This window comes from Polypterus senegalus, chromosome 17 (assembly GCF_016835505.1).
Source record: "Polypterus senegalus isolate Bchr_013 chromosome 17, ASM1683550v1, whole genome shotgun sequence".
Taxonomy (NCBI): Eukaryota; Metazoa; Chordata; class Cladistia; order Polypteriformes; family Polypteridae; genus Polypterus; species Polypterus senegalus.
This window is the reverse complement of record NC_053170.1, coordinates 32,955,007-32,969,468: the sequence shown is the minus strand read 5'-3', so window position 1 is coordinate 32,969,468 and position 14,462 is coordinate 32,955,007. Positions and strand designations below refer to the sequence as shown.

The following is a 14,462-nucleotide window of genomic DNA, read 5'->3' as shown; positions in this document are numbered from 1 at the left end:
AAACAGTTTAACAGAACAATCTTGCCCATCCATTCAATCCAGCATGTTGTTTCTTTCTTGATTTGTAAGTCTATACAGAAGGATTGTGTTAATTTTTCTTTTAGCTCATCATTGGTAGTGGCTGATTAACTTAAATTGAAAATGAAATTAGTATTCTTTGAACTGGAATAATTACATCACCATATTAAAACTTAAGTGATGACAGCACACCGAACTTCAATACAATGTTAATGTTACCAATTAATTTTGACCCATTCTAAAACATGTACAGCATTTCAGAATACTGACACTAGCAAGAAAACATGCCATTACAATTACAAATGTAAATATCTAGTTTAAGACAGACCTTCCTTGTTCTGTCTTGAAGGTACATGAGGCAACTTTGGACAAGAGTTCACTGTTCCCTTAAAGTTTTATCATGCAGATAATAGTTTTAGTGATTGCAGCATGATTTATAAAGGGTTATGGGAAGGCTAGAGTTGTATTAAACTCACATTAAAAATGGACAGCCAATATAATTAAATGGACCAGTCTGTGCAGATTTTTTATTAGGATCAACAAAACATTTTACACTTACACAGAAAGAATTACATTTGCACTATGTGACAAGAGTGTGTATACCACCTTATACATCAGACACATGCCATTTCTTTCTGGTAAACATGAAGTTACAGCTGTAGTTGGGTACTACAGGTAAAAAGGATGCAACAAGGATCATCTACGGCAGAGCACTGCAACTAGTACAGAGAAGTGGAAACCATCTCCCATTTATCACCACTTGTGGAATAAAAGGCAGTAATGAGCTAGATTGCCAATGTAAATAAAATACTGGCCATTGAACCAAAAAAAAAAAATCTTTGGATATGTAGAAAACCCCTTATTCCCCAGACTTCAAAATTTACTGGTCACTGCCATCTCTTGTTTCTTTATTTTTTCTGACCTCTTCAATTTTCTTGTCCTGAAACAAAAGAATTTAAAAATGATTAATAACACTTCTAATGCATCACCTAAAAGTGCACTTTAATACAAATTGTAACACACTTCAATGGGCTGTAACTGTTAAACTGTTGAAGTAGTCTGTGCAATTGTTTGGTTTTAGCAGTGCAGGTGTTTAATTACAGAAAGACAAAATATTTAAAATAAGTAACAATGTCCTGTTTAAGCTAAGAACCACGGCATAGGTGCTATGAACATTTTCTTTAGCAAGTTACATCCTCCAAAAAAACTCAAGTTTCCAAATAAAGGTTTGTTACCTTCTCTTTTAAGCGTTCCATTTTTGCTGCCATTTGCGCAGAGCGGTTTTCTTGATTGGCCTCCATTTTCAGGGTTAGTTTTTCCTCTGCCATTTTACTGAAGTTATTATTCTCCTCCGCTGCCTTTTGGAGCACCTCCTTCTCATGCTCACGTTTCTCTGCCAAGTGCTTCAGTACCTCTGCTTCATGAGACTAAAGCACAGAGAAAGAAAATCCTTAGTTTCCACCAGCAACCCAATTTACCAAGTTTAATTCTATAGGTTTCACAATGTGACTCATACTTTAATAATCAAAGGCAAAAAGTGATTATTCATATAGCAAAAATTCTCTAAAATTGTCAACACTTAGGATAAAGTCCCAAATATGCAAAATGAAAGCAACCACCACCTGAATTTTGGTAACAAATATCCTCTAAACACTTTATTCAATGACATGAATTAAATTACAGATAACTAGAAACCAACTCCAGTACAATTTACAAACTGTTTACTAATGTACAGTGAATATCTGACAGTGCAAACAAACATTTACAAACAGAATATTTAATACTTTTCAAATAAATCTAAATAAGAATGACTGGGATTGCAACTTCCATAATGGGGGGCGGGGGGGTTGAACCCCACACTAAAGCAAGGAAGCACTATACTTGCAGTACATGCTCAAATTTTCACAATCCTCCATTAACACAGCTAACTATAAAACTGCCTTAATGTAGGAACATTACCAAAGAAGCCTTTGCTTAGCCTTACAAGAAATTACATTTTTATACTAAACATTTAATGAAAAGCTACAACACAAGAGGATCAATACCTTACGCCTTTCTTCTGCAGCCACCAACTTCCTCTGAATCTCCTCTAAAGAAAGATCTTTCTTCTTAGGAGGGGAGAGGGGAAACTCTGGCATAGCTTCTGCATTTGTTGGGCTCAAAATCAGCTCAAATGCCTGACCAGAGGCACGCTTGTCTAGTTCCTTCACCTGAATTTCTATGAGAGAACAAGACAGGCAGGGATGAATATGAAAACACAAAACAATGATCTGCTAATTATCACAGCTGCTGCAAGACATGGCAGTGTTTCTACTCACTATACCTTTATGCAACTTAACTCCACACACCTGCATTATTGTGAAGAGTCTCTTAATCTGCATTATTTGTATACTACAATGTTAAGAGATTACTGGGATCCAAATCTCCAACTCCCTAAACCTCAGCAGTGTAAAAGTTGGGGACAGAAAATCTATTGGGCAGACAAATGAGAACACTCCTGAAATACTTGCTGTACGTGTATAGGGGATATTTTTACAGAGATTCAGTTACTCAACTACCCGTGCAAAAACCGGGCAGCAGAAATAATCCTTTTCATGGGGCTAAATCCTCATGCTTGCTTCTCTCTCGTAATTTGTTATTCTGTTCTTCGAGTTGGTTGGGGATTGAATGTAGATTACCTTCTGAAAATATTCTAATTGTTAGTGTATATTTTTTGGACTGGATTGCATTTTTGTATTCATTTTGTTAAAAATAAAGCTCTAGCAGACTTACTTCATTCCAAGGCTCTGAACTCATTTTATTTCAGTAAGCAGTCAACTAAATGACACCAAGGAGAAGAGAGATTTTTTCAGGGGACCACCATATAAATGAATAGTTCAGATCTGGCCTTATCTGTTCTCTTAACCAGGAAGATTAGAAATGTCTTACTGAATGGTAGCATGCAACACTCAATTTAGTACTACAGCAAATTCAAGCTAGAATGCAGGCTAAATAGACAGAATAATTTTCAATTGCAAGGCCCTGAAGCATCAATACCTAACAAAACTCCAGCAGACCGAGTACACACAAAAGACAGGCACTAGGAAGGGAAATAGAGGGGATTTCTTATTTTAATCATAGTCAACATGGAACACTGTCAAACAAAGATGTCAAGTGTGCCATTCAAGATTGAGCTAGAAAGTAAATCGGCACTTAAATTCCCCAAATGGATAAATCACTTAAAATGTAGTTGAAAGGACCACTCATTAGATATAGCTAAATTACCTTTATTGCTATACCTGTTAAAATGTACTTGCGACTAATGTTGATTGCAATTAAATGCTTGTTTGATCACAGAGGGTTCCATTGCATTATGTGATATTATCTGTGATATCATACGCAAGGCCATAAACCAATGGGGGGAGGGGGGGGGTTAGCAGGTTCAGGGTTAGCGTACAAATTAAATCAACTGATATCCAAAGGCACACTGTCCAAGGAGGGTTTCAACTTGAGGTTGTGACAAAGTTGCACTGAATTATATGGACAAGACTGTTTAAACCTTTGAGCTCTCTAACTGAATTAAAGCCAATAAAGACGGAACACAACCGGACCAACTGAATACAGCAACTTCTGAACGTGGGTTTTCACACTGGCCATTATAATTAAGTCTCCTTAAGTACAATCAAAGTGGTTTAAAAAATGTGTTTAATAGTTTCCTCTCTATACTTGATCCTTTAAATTTAACACCCCAGTAAAACAAGTATGAAGTAACAATGCTGGGGGTCCTTGCAAGAGGTGCTCATGGTCTTTATACATCAGCCCAAACTATGAGGGAGTCGGGCTAATGCTTTTCTGGTGTCCTATTATTCCCAAGGCAACAAAAACATGACCCTGCACAACTTTATTCTTTGTGACCAGCACTGAACTCACCAGAACAAAATGTATCCCCAACTTAGACTAAAAATGAAAATACTGCAGAATATTTGAATACCAGGACTTTTGGCATGAGTGATACAAAATGTACGACTACACCACTCCACTGAATATACCAAGTTTGAACTCCATTTGTGAAACAAGGTTGCAATACATGCCTAGGTCAAGGGAATCGGACATCTATACATGACTATAGTTGCCCATAGTTGCCCATGAACAAACATGTTGTGAATATAGCTTACTGAACATTAAATTCTATTGGGGGCAAGTAACATTCATACTTTTGAAATACAACTCCCTTTCACTTCCAAAGATGACTAAAACCTGTGCTCACATGAAAAACTCAAGACTTAATTTTTCTTCAGTATCTGAACACATTCCATATAGCCCAAGAACAACAACTTTTAAATGCATTGGCAATCTTACTTTAACTTGTGAACCACTTTTTAAACAAAGAAAGAACTTCATGCAGCTTTTTCTCTGCTCCGATTATTTTCCAGTAAAGCACATCTTCAGTGCTCGGGTAAAATGTTATGGAGAGGGAAAAAACACATACACACAACATACTTGAAGTAAACACGGCATAAAGCCCTAATTGGCCCAAAATGATATAACCACTAGGCAGTACTGATTGGTTTTGTCAGAGTATATACTTCCATTGCTCAAAACATGACTTTCAAAAACATAGCTTATGTTACACCATTTTAGTTTTTGATCATTTCATACACCCCCACGATGATAAACCTTTCACTGGTTAAAAGACAAACATTTCAAAAGTTTTCAATTAAAAATTTGAAAAAGTTCTCCTCTTCAATTTTTACAATAATCATTTTGAAAAGGTAACCGATACTTTGGATTAATATAGAATAGGAGTTTAACCAGCAAAAGCAGGTTATTAGCATGACCCAATTCAAACTAACCCATTATAATTCAAGGATAGCAATCAAATAATCAGTTTGGGCTAAGACACAAAGCAAAAAATCTTTAGTGTTCACAGATGCTTAAAAATGTGATACTCAGGCATAAACTTCAGCTCCATTACAATATATTTTCCTACCCATGACAAATTGACTAAAAGCTACAAACTGTTATTCAAGAAGCATTAAATACACAATTTAAAAACGGGCAAGCAGTGCACCGCTACCTTTACGAGGCACTGGTACCTACCAGAAGACATGGTGCTCAAGCTACTTGCAGATACCTACAGAAAAAAAGGCATAAGAAAATTACAAACCAGTCAGTCAATCATGGCAGAAAGTGGTATGAACAGCCTTTACACAAAAAAAAAACCCACAAAAAAACAAAGAATCCAGTAAGAATAATTAAAAACTTGCATTCACAAAAATAAAACTTTGTGAATTGAATTACTTTTGCTTTTGTTTGTCAAATCATAAACCAGCGTTATTGTTCCATTTAAAATAAAGGGGAATAGATGCATCAGTCAGTTTGAAAACCGTGTTAAACTCAGACAAGAACATCTGTTGCAATTACAGTAGACTGGATAGATTTCCAAGTTAACGCCAAATTGTATCTAGCATTTAGAAGTCCATCTTTACAAAATTATTCACACGAAGACAAGCATAAATGCACAAGATCCGTCTTAGTCATGCTGCTCATTGTGTATCCTGATCTTTGTACTGTACCACCAAAAACGCAAAGCTGAAATTAATGAGCAAGAATGACTGAACTGACAGTGGGCTACAATCCGATTCGTTTATTTTCCAAGGGTCTCGCCCAATACGTAATTGCTCCATAAAAAAAAGATGCGACAGGAGACCGTGCCGCCAAACGCCCGGATACAATATTAAATTACACATTTAAAAAAAAGATCCTTTAATTACCGGGTCCCGTTAACCTAGAAGCAATCCATGGCAACTACCCACTGTGTTATGACATCGGGGGATTTTAATAATGCATCAACAATTTTTAAAAGTCAACTTAAATTACCCCGAGGCACCCGCGTTTTTGTTTCCAAACTTGAAAGCGTCCAGTGAAGCGTGCCCTTCACTCATTGCCTTCATTTTCACACCACCCCGTCAATGCGTGTACTGTATAGGTTGGAGACAAAGAAGCAAAGACCAACATAAAACGTGTTAAGTAACCTTTAAGCATTTTCAATAGGCGAAGCAAAACAAGAGGCTTGCTGAAAAAAGCCCATCACACTGTAACGACAATGTGTTCACCGCCCCGCGTCTGCACGCTTTAAGTGAATCAAAAGTGTGTGTGTGCGTCTTCCCCACATGCGCACGTGTCTGTTCAAAACGCGCGCTCCACTACAAACAAAACACACGGGGGGGTCGGGGGGCATTTGGAGAACGGTGTTACAGACAAAGCACAAAACGGATCATTCTTTACAGGTGCAATTGATTTCGACAAGATTTCACCAACGTTCAAACATTATACACCACAATGAAAAAATAACCTGAAATGGTGAAGGTAGCCTTATAAAACAGCATACAATAAAACAATGGCATAAAACAATCTATCGCTTTATTTATTTTAAGGAGTTTTGGTAGTCCTGGAAATAAAAACTACACCGCGAATACAAGGATATTGTAAACTGATATCCGCCCAGCGATGTCAGCGAATGATATTTGATCAATATTTCCGATCTGGAAGGACGAGTGCTAGAGGCATATCCAACAGTAGAAATGCCGAATATAGATCTGGAAGCAATAGACAGACGTCTGTTCTTGATGAACAAAGGTTTCTTTTGGTTTAAAAAAAAATCTACAAAACAAAAGCTGAGCGCGTGCTCTTGCCCTCCTCCCCTTTCTCCTTGTCCCTATTAAAAATACAGACACACAAATAAAACAAAAGGGCGCGCCCTGCTGCGATAAGCAAACCATTAACACTTTATAAGAACAACGGGATGCCCAATACACTCCCACTACTTTCCAGCTACTTGAATATACCAACTTGCAATCATTTCACATCCTATCAGCCTTTCGATATTCTTTTCAAAGAACTATTCGAGTCCTACCAGCAACACCGTATCGGCTACGCGAACAGTCAAGATGCTCACAAAGAATGAGGGTACTCGAGTTGCTACGGGAGAAACCGGTGCCGCCCAATTTTGCGCCTAAGCCCCACATTATTAGAAAACGTGCGTTTATTTTTTTTTAAATAAAACACGAAATTTGTTAAAAAATAATTATACACCAAAAAGCGAACACAGACCCCTTATTTTCCCCGTGTTATCTTTGTCTAGAATATTCGAGGCACCCCTTCGGAAAACAAAGGTGTTTCTCGACTTAAACTAGCAAACTGGAAAATCACGCATCTTACAGGTATTATCGAAAAGCTCAAAAATTTCTAACAAGCAGATTAAACACTGATATTAACATGAACTAATTAAAAAAAAAATATATATTTTTTTTGTATTAAGATACGTAGCAATAAGTATTCAAACAAGCAACTGCATCCCTAAATGACACATTACCCACCTCTCACGCAGAGCGCCTAAGTGCTTTCTAAACAACCCCACCAGCGCGCGCCGATTTCTTTCTCCGTTCTCGAACCTGCCAGTTCGCGCAAAAAGCTACTAAACTGTCACATGATATTGCAATACTAGGATGTTATTGGTCACTTTCGTATAGACACGCCCATCCAGTATCAGCAGACTTCTGGGAACTGTAGTCTTGCGTTGGTTTATATAAAAAGAAGGGGCTGTATTGGGGTGGGTCTATGTATGCTCTTTGTTCATGGTCAAATAAATGATCTACTATTAAAATGTTTAAAAATACATATGTTTAGGAGTTGACATTTAATAAAATATCGGCATAAATACATGTTATTTGATATATACACAACTAATATATGTCACTTCCAAATTATTTTTAAAGCAACACCGCTCGGTGCGTTTCTAAGGATGCAACAGATACATGATTTCTGCCTCGTTCAATTACAAATGCTTTCACGGTTAAGTTTTTGTTTAGTTCGGGTATAATACTTAATGCGACTTAATTTTCAACCCATGTTGGTGTTCGATACCTATGCGTGTAGCTCGAGTCTGACTCAATCGGAAGACAATAAAGCTTCTGATACAAATCACAGAGCATGTGGAAATCTTTAGCCAGGAGGCACAAACTGGAGAACAATGTACTTGTTTGAGAAACCTTTACAATGCGAAGACTTGTGCTCAGTTGATTTTTTTTTTTGTATTTCCAGCCAAATCTATATTGTCAATCCCTCAAACGTGACTCGGCTTGCATTTTTAATCTTCTAATTTATGTTGCCTCATCTCAAAAGGCGGACCTCCCGTTTCATCTACCAGATTCAAACAGATTATCAAATATCGATCCTTTCACTGTTTCACTAATATATTTCTGTGCGATCGATGCAAACAGGTAGGGTCGCTGTCAGAAAATCAGCGAGTAATTAAACTATAATTAATCTGTAAATTTCATATATAATTTAAACCAAATATTTAAACGACATAATATTCTCAAGTGAACTTAATCTAGTTCGGGGTCGCAAGCGATTGGAGTTGAAATACCGAGAGGATTCGGCATATGAAAGGAGGGAAGCCGAGACATGTCGCCGTTCCATCGCACGAATATATCGGTATTAATGAAGTAATGTTAAGAAAACTCTGGAATACTGTGACGAAGGCTCGTTTGCACACTAACTTATTTTGTTGCTCCGCGTTAAAATAATTTAAAGCCATTACTAAATGGCAGGATTACTAGTACCATCTCTGCCTTTGAATGACAGCCCACCGTGTGTTATTTAGAACACCGAGGGGGGCACGAGACACAAGGTCTACTTTGCAGACTCACGTGTGTGATTACATAAGCAAGTGTGACCGACGGCGGCAGAATCGAGGTGGTGGCGCGTGGATCTCTGACATCACATCTTAATTCGTTTTCTTGCAATATCGCGTGGAGCGATGGCTACCGACACCCCCGTGATCTGCTGGTCAATGGTAGCGACTTCTTTGTGCCTGTCATCCCTGGAAACGCCCTCACGTGCAGTCTCGAGCGGTAACTTCAGTGACCTCAGTCGTTTGTTTTCATGGCTTTACAGCATGCGTTTGATGTATCTTGTACATTATATATGTTGTATATAATGTATCTGCGTGATGCGTATATCCATTATATAGTCATATGAAAAAGTTTGGGAACCCCTCTCAGCCTGCATAATAGTTTACTCTACCTTCAACAAAAAAGATAACAGTGGTATGTTTTTGCATTTTCCTAGGAACATATGAAATTAAATCAAATGTGAAAAACTGGCTGTGCAAAAATGTGAGTCCCCTTGTCATTTTGCTGATTTGAATGGATAGATAGATAGATAGATAGATAGATAGATACTTTATTAATCCCAAGGGGAAATTCACATAATCCAGCAGCAGTATACTGATACAAAGAAACAATATTAAATTAAATAGTAATAAAAATGAAAAAAATAAAAATAAAATTAATGTTAGCATTTACTCCCCCGGGTGGAATTGAAGAGTCACATAGTGTGGGAGAGGAACGATCTCCTCAGTCTGTCAGTGGAGCAAGACAGTGACAAAAATCTGTCACTGACAGCTACTCCTCTGCCTGGAGATGACACTGTTCAGTGGATGCAGTGGATTATTCATGATTGACAGGAGTTTGCTTAATGCCCGTTGCTCTGCCACAGATGTTAAACTGTCCAACTTTACTCCTACAATAGAGCCTGCCTTCTTAACAAGTTTGTCCAGGCGTGAGGCATCTTTCATCTTTATGCTGCCACCCCAGCACACCACGCGTAGAAGAGGGCACTCGCCACAACCGTCTGGTAGAACATCTGCAGCATCTTACTGCAGATGTTGAAGGATGCCAACCTTCTCAGAAAGTATAGTCTGCTCTGACCTTTCTTACATAGAGCATCAGTATTGGCAGTCCAGTCCAATTTGTCATCCAGCTGCACTCCCAGATATTTATAGGTCTGCACCTTCTGCACACAGTCACCTCTGATGATCACAGGGTCCATGAGGGGCCTAGGCCTCCTAAAATCCACCACCAGCTCCTTGGTCTTGCTGGTGTTAAGGTGTAAGTGGTTTGAGTCGCACCATTTAACAAAGTCTTTGATTAACTTTCTGTACTCCTCCTCCTGCCCACACCTGATGCAGCCCACAATAGCAGTGTCATCAGCGAACTTTTGCACGTGGCAGGACTCGAGTCATATTGGAAGTCTGATGTATATAGATTGAACAGGACCGAGAAAGTACAGTCCCCTCGGCCCCTGTATTGCTGAACACAATGTCAGACCTGCAGTTCCCAAGACGCACATATTGAGGTCTGTCTGTAAGATAGTCCACAATCCATGCCACCAGGTGTGAGTCTACTCCCATCTCAGTCAGCTTGTCTCTAAGGAGCAGAGGTTGGATGGTGTTGAAGGCGCTAGAGAAGTCCAAAACATAATTCTTACAGCACCACTGCCTCTGTCCAGGTGGGAGAGGGATCGTGTAGCATATAGATGATGGCATCCTCCGCTCCCACCTTCTCCTGGTATGCGAACTGCAGAGGGTCGAGGGCGTGGCGGACCTGTGGCCTCAGGTGGTGAAGCAGCAGCCGCTCCATGGTCTTCATCAGATGTGACGTCAGAGCAACAGGCCGGAAGTCATTCAGCTCACTAGGACGTGATACCTTTGGGACAGGGTGATACAAGATGTTTTCCAAAGCCTTGGGACTCTCCCTGTTCCAGGCTCAGGTTGAAGATGCGCTGTGGAGGACCTCCCAGTTCCAACGCACATGCCTTCAGCAGTCGTGGCGATACACCATCTGGACCCGCTGCTTTGCTGGCACAAAGTCTTTTCAGCTCTCTGCTCACATGGGCTGCTGTAATTGTGGGTGGGGATGTCTCACCTATGCTGGTATCAGCAGAAGGATGGTTAGAGGATGCAGTACTCAGAGGTGAGAGTGGGTTACTGTGATCAAACCTATTAAAGAAGTTGTTCATTTGGTTTGCTCTCTCCACGTCTGTCTCGATGGCGGCACCCCGCTTCGAGCTGCAGCCAGTAATAATCTTCATCCCATCCCACACTTCCTTCATGCTGTTGTTCTGCAACTTCTGCTCCATCTTTCTCCTGTACTGCTCTTTCGCCCTGAGCTGGACTGGAGTTCCTTCTGCACGCTTGAGCTCATGCTGATCACCACCTTTAAAAGCCCTTTTCTTCTGGTTCAAAAGGCCCTTGATGTCACTTGTAACCCATGGCTTGTTGTTAGCATAGCAGCATACTGTTCTTACTGGAACTACAATGTCCATACAGAAGTTGATGTAATCAGTTGTGCATTCAACAGCCTCTTCAATGTTCTCACTATGTGACCCAAGCAATATATCCCAGTCTGTAGTTCCAAAGCAGTCTCTCAGAGCCTGCTCTGCCTCAGGGGACCACTTCCTGAATGAGCGTGTAGTTGTAGGTAGCGCCCTCACTCTTGGTTTATATTGAGGCTAAAGCAGAACCAGGTTATGATCTGCTTTCCCAAGCGCAGGCAGCGGGTGGCGCTGTATGCGTCTTTAACGTTTGCATACAGTAGGTCGATAGTCCTGTTTCCCCGAGTGTATGTAATGACTTAATACTGATTACTTGCAACACCAAATTGGTTGTATTATCTCGTTAAGCCTTGAACTTCATAGACAGGTGTGTCCAATCATGAGAAAAAGTATTTAAGGTGGTCAACTGCAATTTGTGCTTTCCTTTGACTCTCCTCTGAAGAGGAACAGCATGGGATCCTCAAAGCAACTCTCAAAAGATCTGAAAACAAAGATTGTTCAGTATCATGGCTTAGGGGAAGGCTACAAAAAGCTATCTCAAAAGTTAAACTGTCAGTTTCAACTGTAAGGAATGTAATCAGGAAATGGAAGGCCAGAGGCACAGCTGCTGTTAAACCCAGTTCTGGCAGACCAAGAAAAATACAGGAGCGGCATATGCGCAGGATTGTGAGAATAGTTACAGACAACCCACAGATCACCTCCAAAGACCTGCAAGAACATATTGCTGCAGATGGTGTATCTGTGCATCATTCTACAATTCAGCGCAATTTGCACCAACAACATCTGTATGGCAGGAAGCCCTTTCTGCACTCACGCCACAAACAGAGTCGCTTGTTGTATGCAAATGCCCATTTAGACAAGCCAGATTCATTTTGGAACAAGTGCTTTGGACTGATGAGACAAAAATTGAGCTATTTGGTCATAACAAAAAGTGTTTTGCATGGTGGAAGAAGAACATCTCATTCCAAGAAAAACACCAGCTACCTACTCTCAAATTTGGTGGAGGTTCCATCATGCTGTGGAGCTGTGTGGCTAGTTCAGGGACTGGGGCCCTTGTTAAAGTTGAGGGTCAGATGAATTCAACCCTATATCAACAAATTCATCAGGATAATGTTCAAGCATCAATCACAAAGTTGAAGTTATGCAGGGTTGGACATTCCAACAAGACAATGACCCAAAACACAGTTCAAAATCTACAAAGGCATTCGTGCAGAGGGAGAAGTAAAATGTTCTGGAATGGCTGTCACAGTCCCCTGACTTGAATATCATCTGCAATCTATGGGATGATTTGAAGTAGGCTGTCCATGCTCAGCAGCCATCAAATGTAACTGAACTGGAGAGATTTTGTATGGAAGAATGATCAAAAATACCTCCATTCAGAATCCAGACACTCATCAAAGGCTATAGAAGGCATCAAGAGATTGTTATATTTGCAAAAGGAGGCTCAACTAAGTATTGATGTAATATCTCTGTTGCGGTGCCCAAATTTATGCACCTGTCTAATTTTGTTATGACGCATATTTTCTGTTAATCCAATAAACTTAATGTCACTGCTGAAATACTACTGTTTCCATAAGGTATGTCATATATTAAAAGGAAGTTGTTACTTTGAAAGCTCAGCCAATGATAAACAAAAATCCAAAGAATTAAGAGGGGTTCCCAAACCTTTTCATAAGACTGTATTTACTGCACAAATTAGTGTTACTACCCGGTCACTCATGACGGTCGCGTGTTCTTTTGGTGGCACAACAATGATGCAAAGGGCTGGGGAGCAGTTTGTCATTCACTTCGATCACCTAAGACTGCATTTGCGGATTTTCTTAGTGAGAAATCCATGTGTAAAATAGATTTATAGGAAATGCCATTTGGAGTATTGTATGGTGGATTCAGAAAGTATTCAGACCCCTTTTAAATAATGGATACATTTACCATTATATCTGTCAATGTGCATTCAATACTCCGTAATGGCAAAGTGAAAACATGTCTCCAGATCAGAAATCTTCCATTCTTGAAAGTTTTCTGGAATTTAATTTAGTGCTTTACAGAAGCCTCTTTGACAACTTCCAGTCTTCCTGGGTAAGTCTCTACAAGATTTACACACCTGCATTGGGCTAGTTTATCCCATTCTTCCTGTCAAATCCTATCAAGCTTTGTTAGAATAAATGAATTAGGGGCTTCATAAATTGATGGATGGATTGTTGCTATTCTCAGTTGTATGCTATAACTGTATCAGGTATAGACGGCCATGCCTGCAGGTTTAGAACAGTTTCATTTTTCATTCCAATGTTTGTTAACAGACATTGACAAGATGTTTATTATAGCATTTGTCAGAATGCATGGGACAGTGTGATTTAGTGTCTAAATAAAGTACATTGGACCGTAAAGCTGAAGAATGCCTGTTCAATTCCCAAAACAAACATAGAGCATTATACTGAAAAAATCACTCATTGTGCTACAACTATTGATATCAGACATGCAAACAGCGATAGATAGATAGATAGATAGATAGATAGATAGATAGATAGATAGATAGATAGATAGATAGATAGATAGATAGATAGATAGATAGATAGATAGATAGATAATGTGGCATAAATTCACACCAGAATGACTAAAAATGAAGATAATTAAATAGAAAGAAATACGTCTAATGGTAAATGGAGTACCCGGAAAAAAACTCACATGAACATGGAGAGAAAATATAACCCCCTGACAGAGATAACTGGACTGAGAATTAACTGGACTGAGGTTCTTTAAATTGTAATTTACATTTACTTATTAGGCTGACACTTGTATCAAAGGTGACTTCCAACAGTTGAGATATAATTGGTAATATTTTCTTTTGATTTTTTGTTTTCCAGTTGGGGCACAGGCAGGTGAAGTGACTTGCTTATGGTCACATAGTGTCAGTAGCAGGATTTGAACCCACACATCACTGATTACAGTCTAAATCCTTAGCCACTATATCACACTGCCAGCCTTATTGAATTTTAAAATTAGAGTAAAGAATGAAGTTTTAACCCAATCACAGAAATGTGATCCACATTAGATGGCTACTGTTTGATAAGAGTTTCTGCTAACCTGGTTTCTTCCCTTAATAATTTTAAATACTTTTGCCATGGTTTGTTATTTTAGAGTCACTTTGGATAAAAGCCTCATTTAAATAAATCAGCTTGGCTGCATTTATTACAAATATTTATAAAACTTGTGTTTAAGTGTGTTTGCTTTGTTTCAGTAGAAGGCTGTCAACCTACATACACTTTTGAAAATGATAATGATTTTAT

General features: G+C 39.1%; 1 protein-coding gene across 1 annotated transcript; it reads right to left on the bottom strand.

Annotated features, from left to right (window-relative positions):
• Positions 1 to 513: 513 nt before the first annotated feature.
• LOC120517615 (stathmin-like) lies at positions 514 to 7,453 on the bottom strand. Its single transcript, XM_039740030.1, has 5 exons — positions 7,377 to 7,453; positions 5,098 to 5,131; positions 2,064 to 2,236; positions 1,254 to 1,445; positions 514 to 958 (listed from the first exon to the last, which is right to left on the bottom strand). The coding sequence occupies exons 2-5, from the start codon at positions 5,105 to 5,107 to the stop codon at positions 899 to 901; spliced, it is 435 nt and encodes a 144-aa protein (XP_039595964.1). The 5' UTR covers positions 5,108 to 5,131; positions 7,377 to 7,453; the 3' UTR covers positions 514 to 898.
• Positions 7,454 to 14,462: the final 7,009 nt, after the last annotated feature.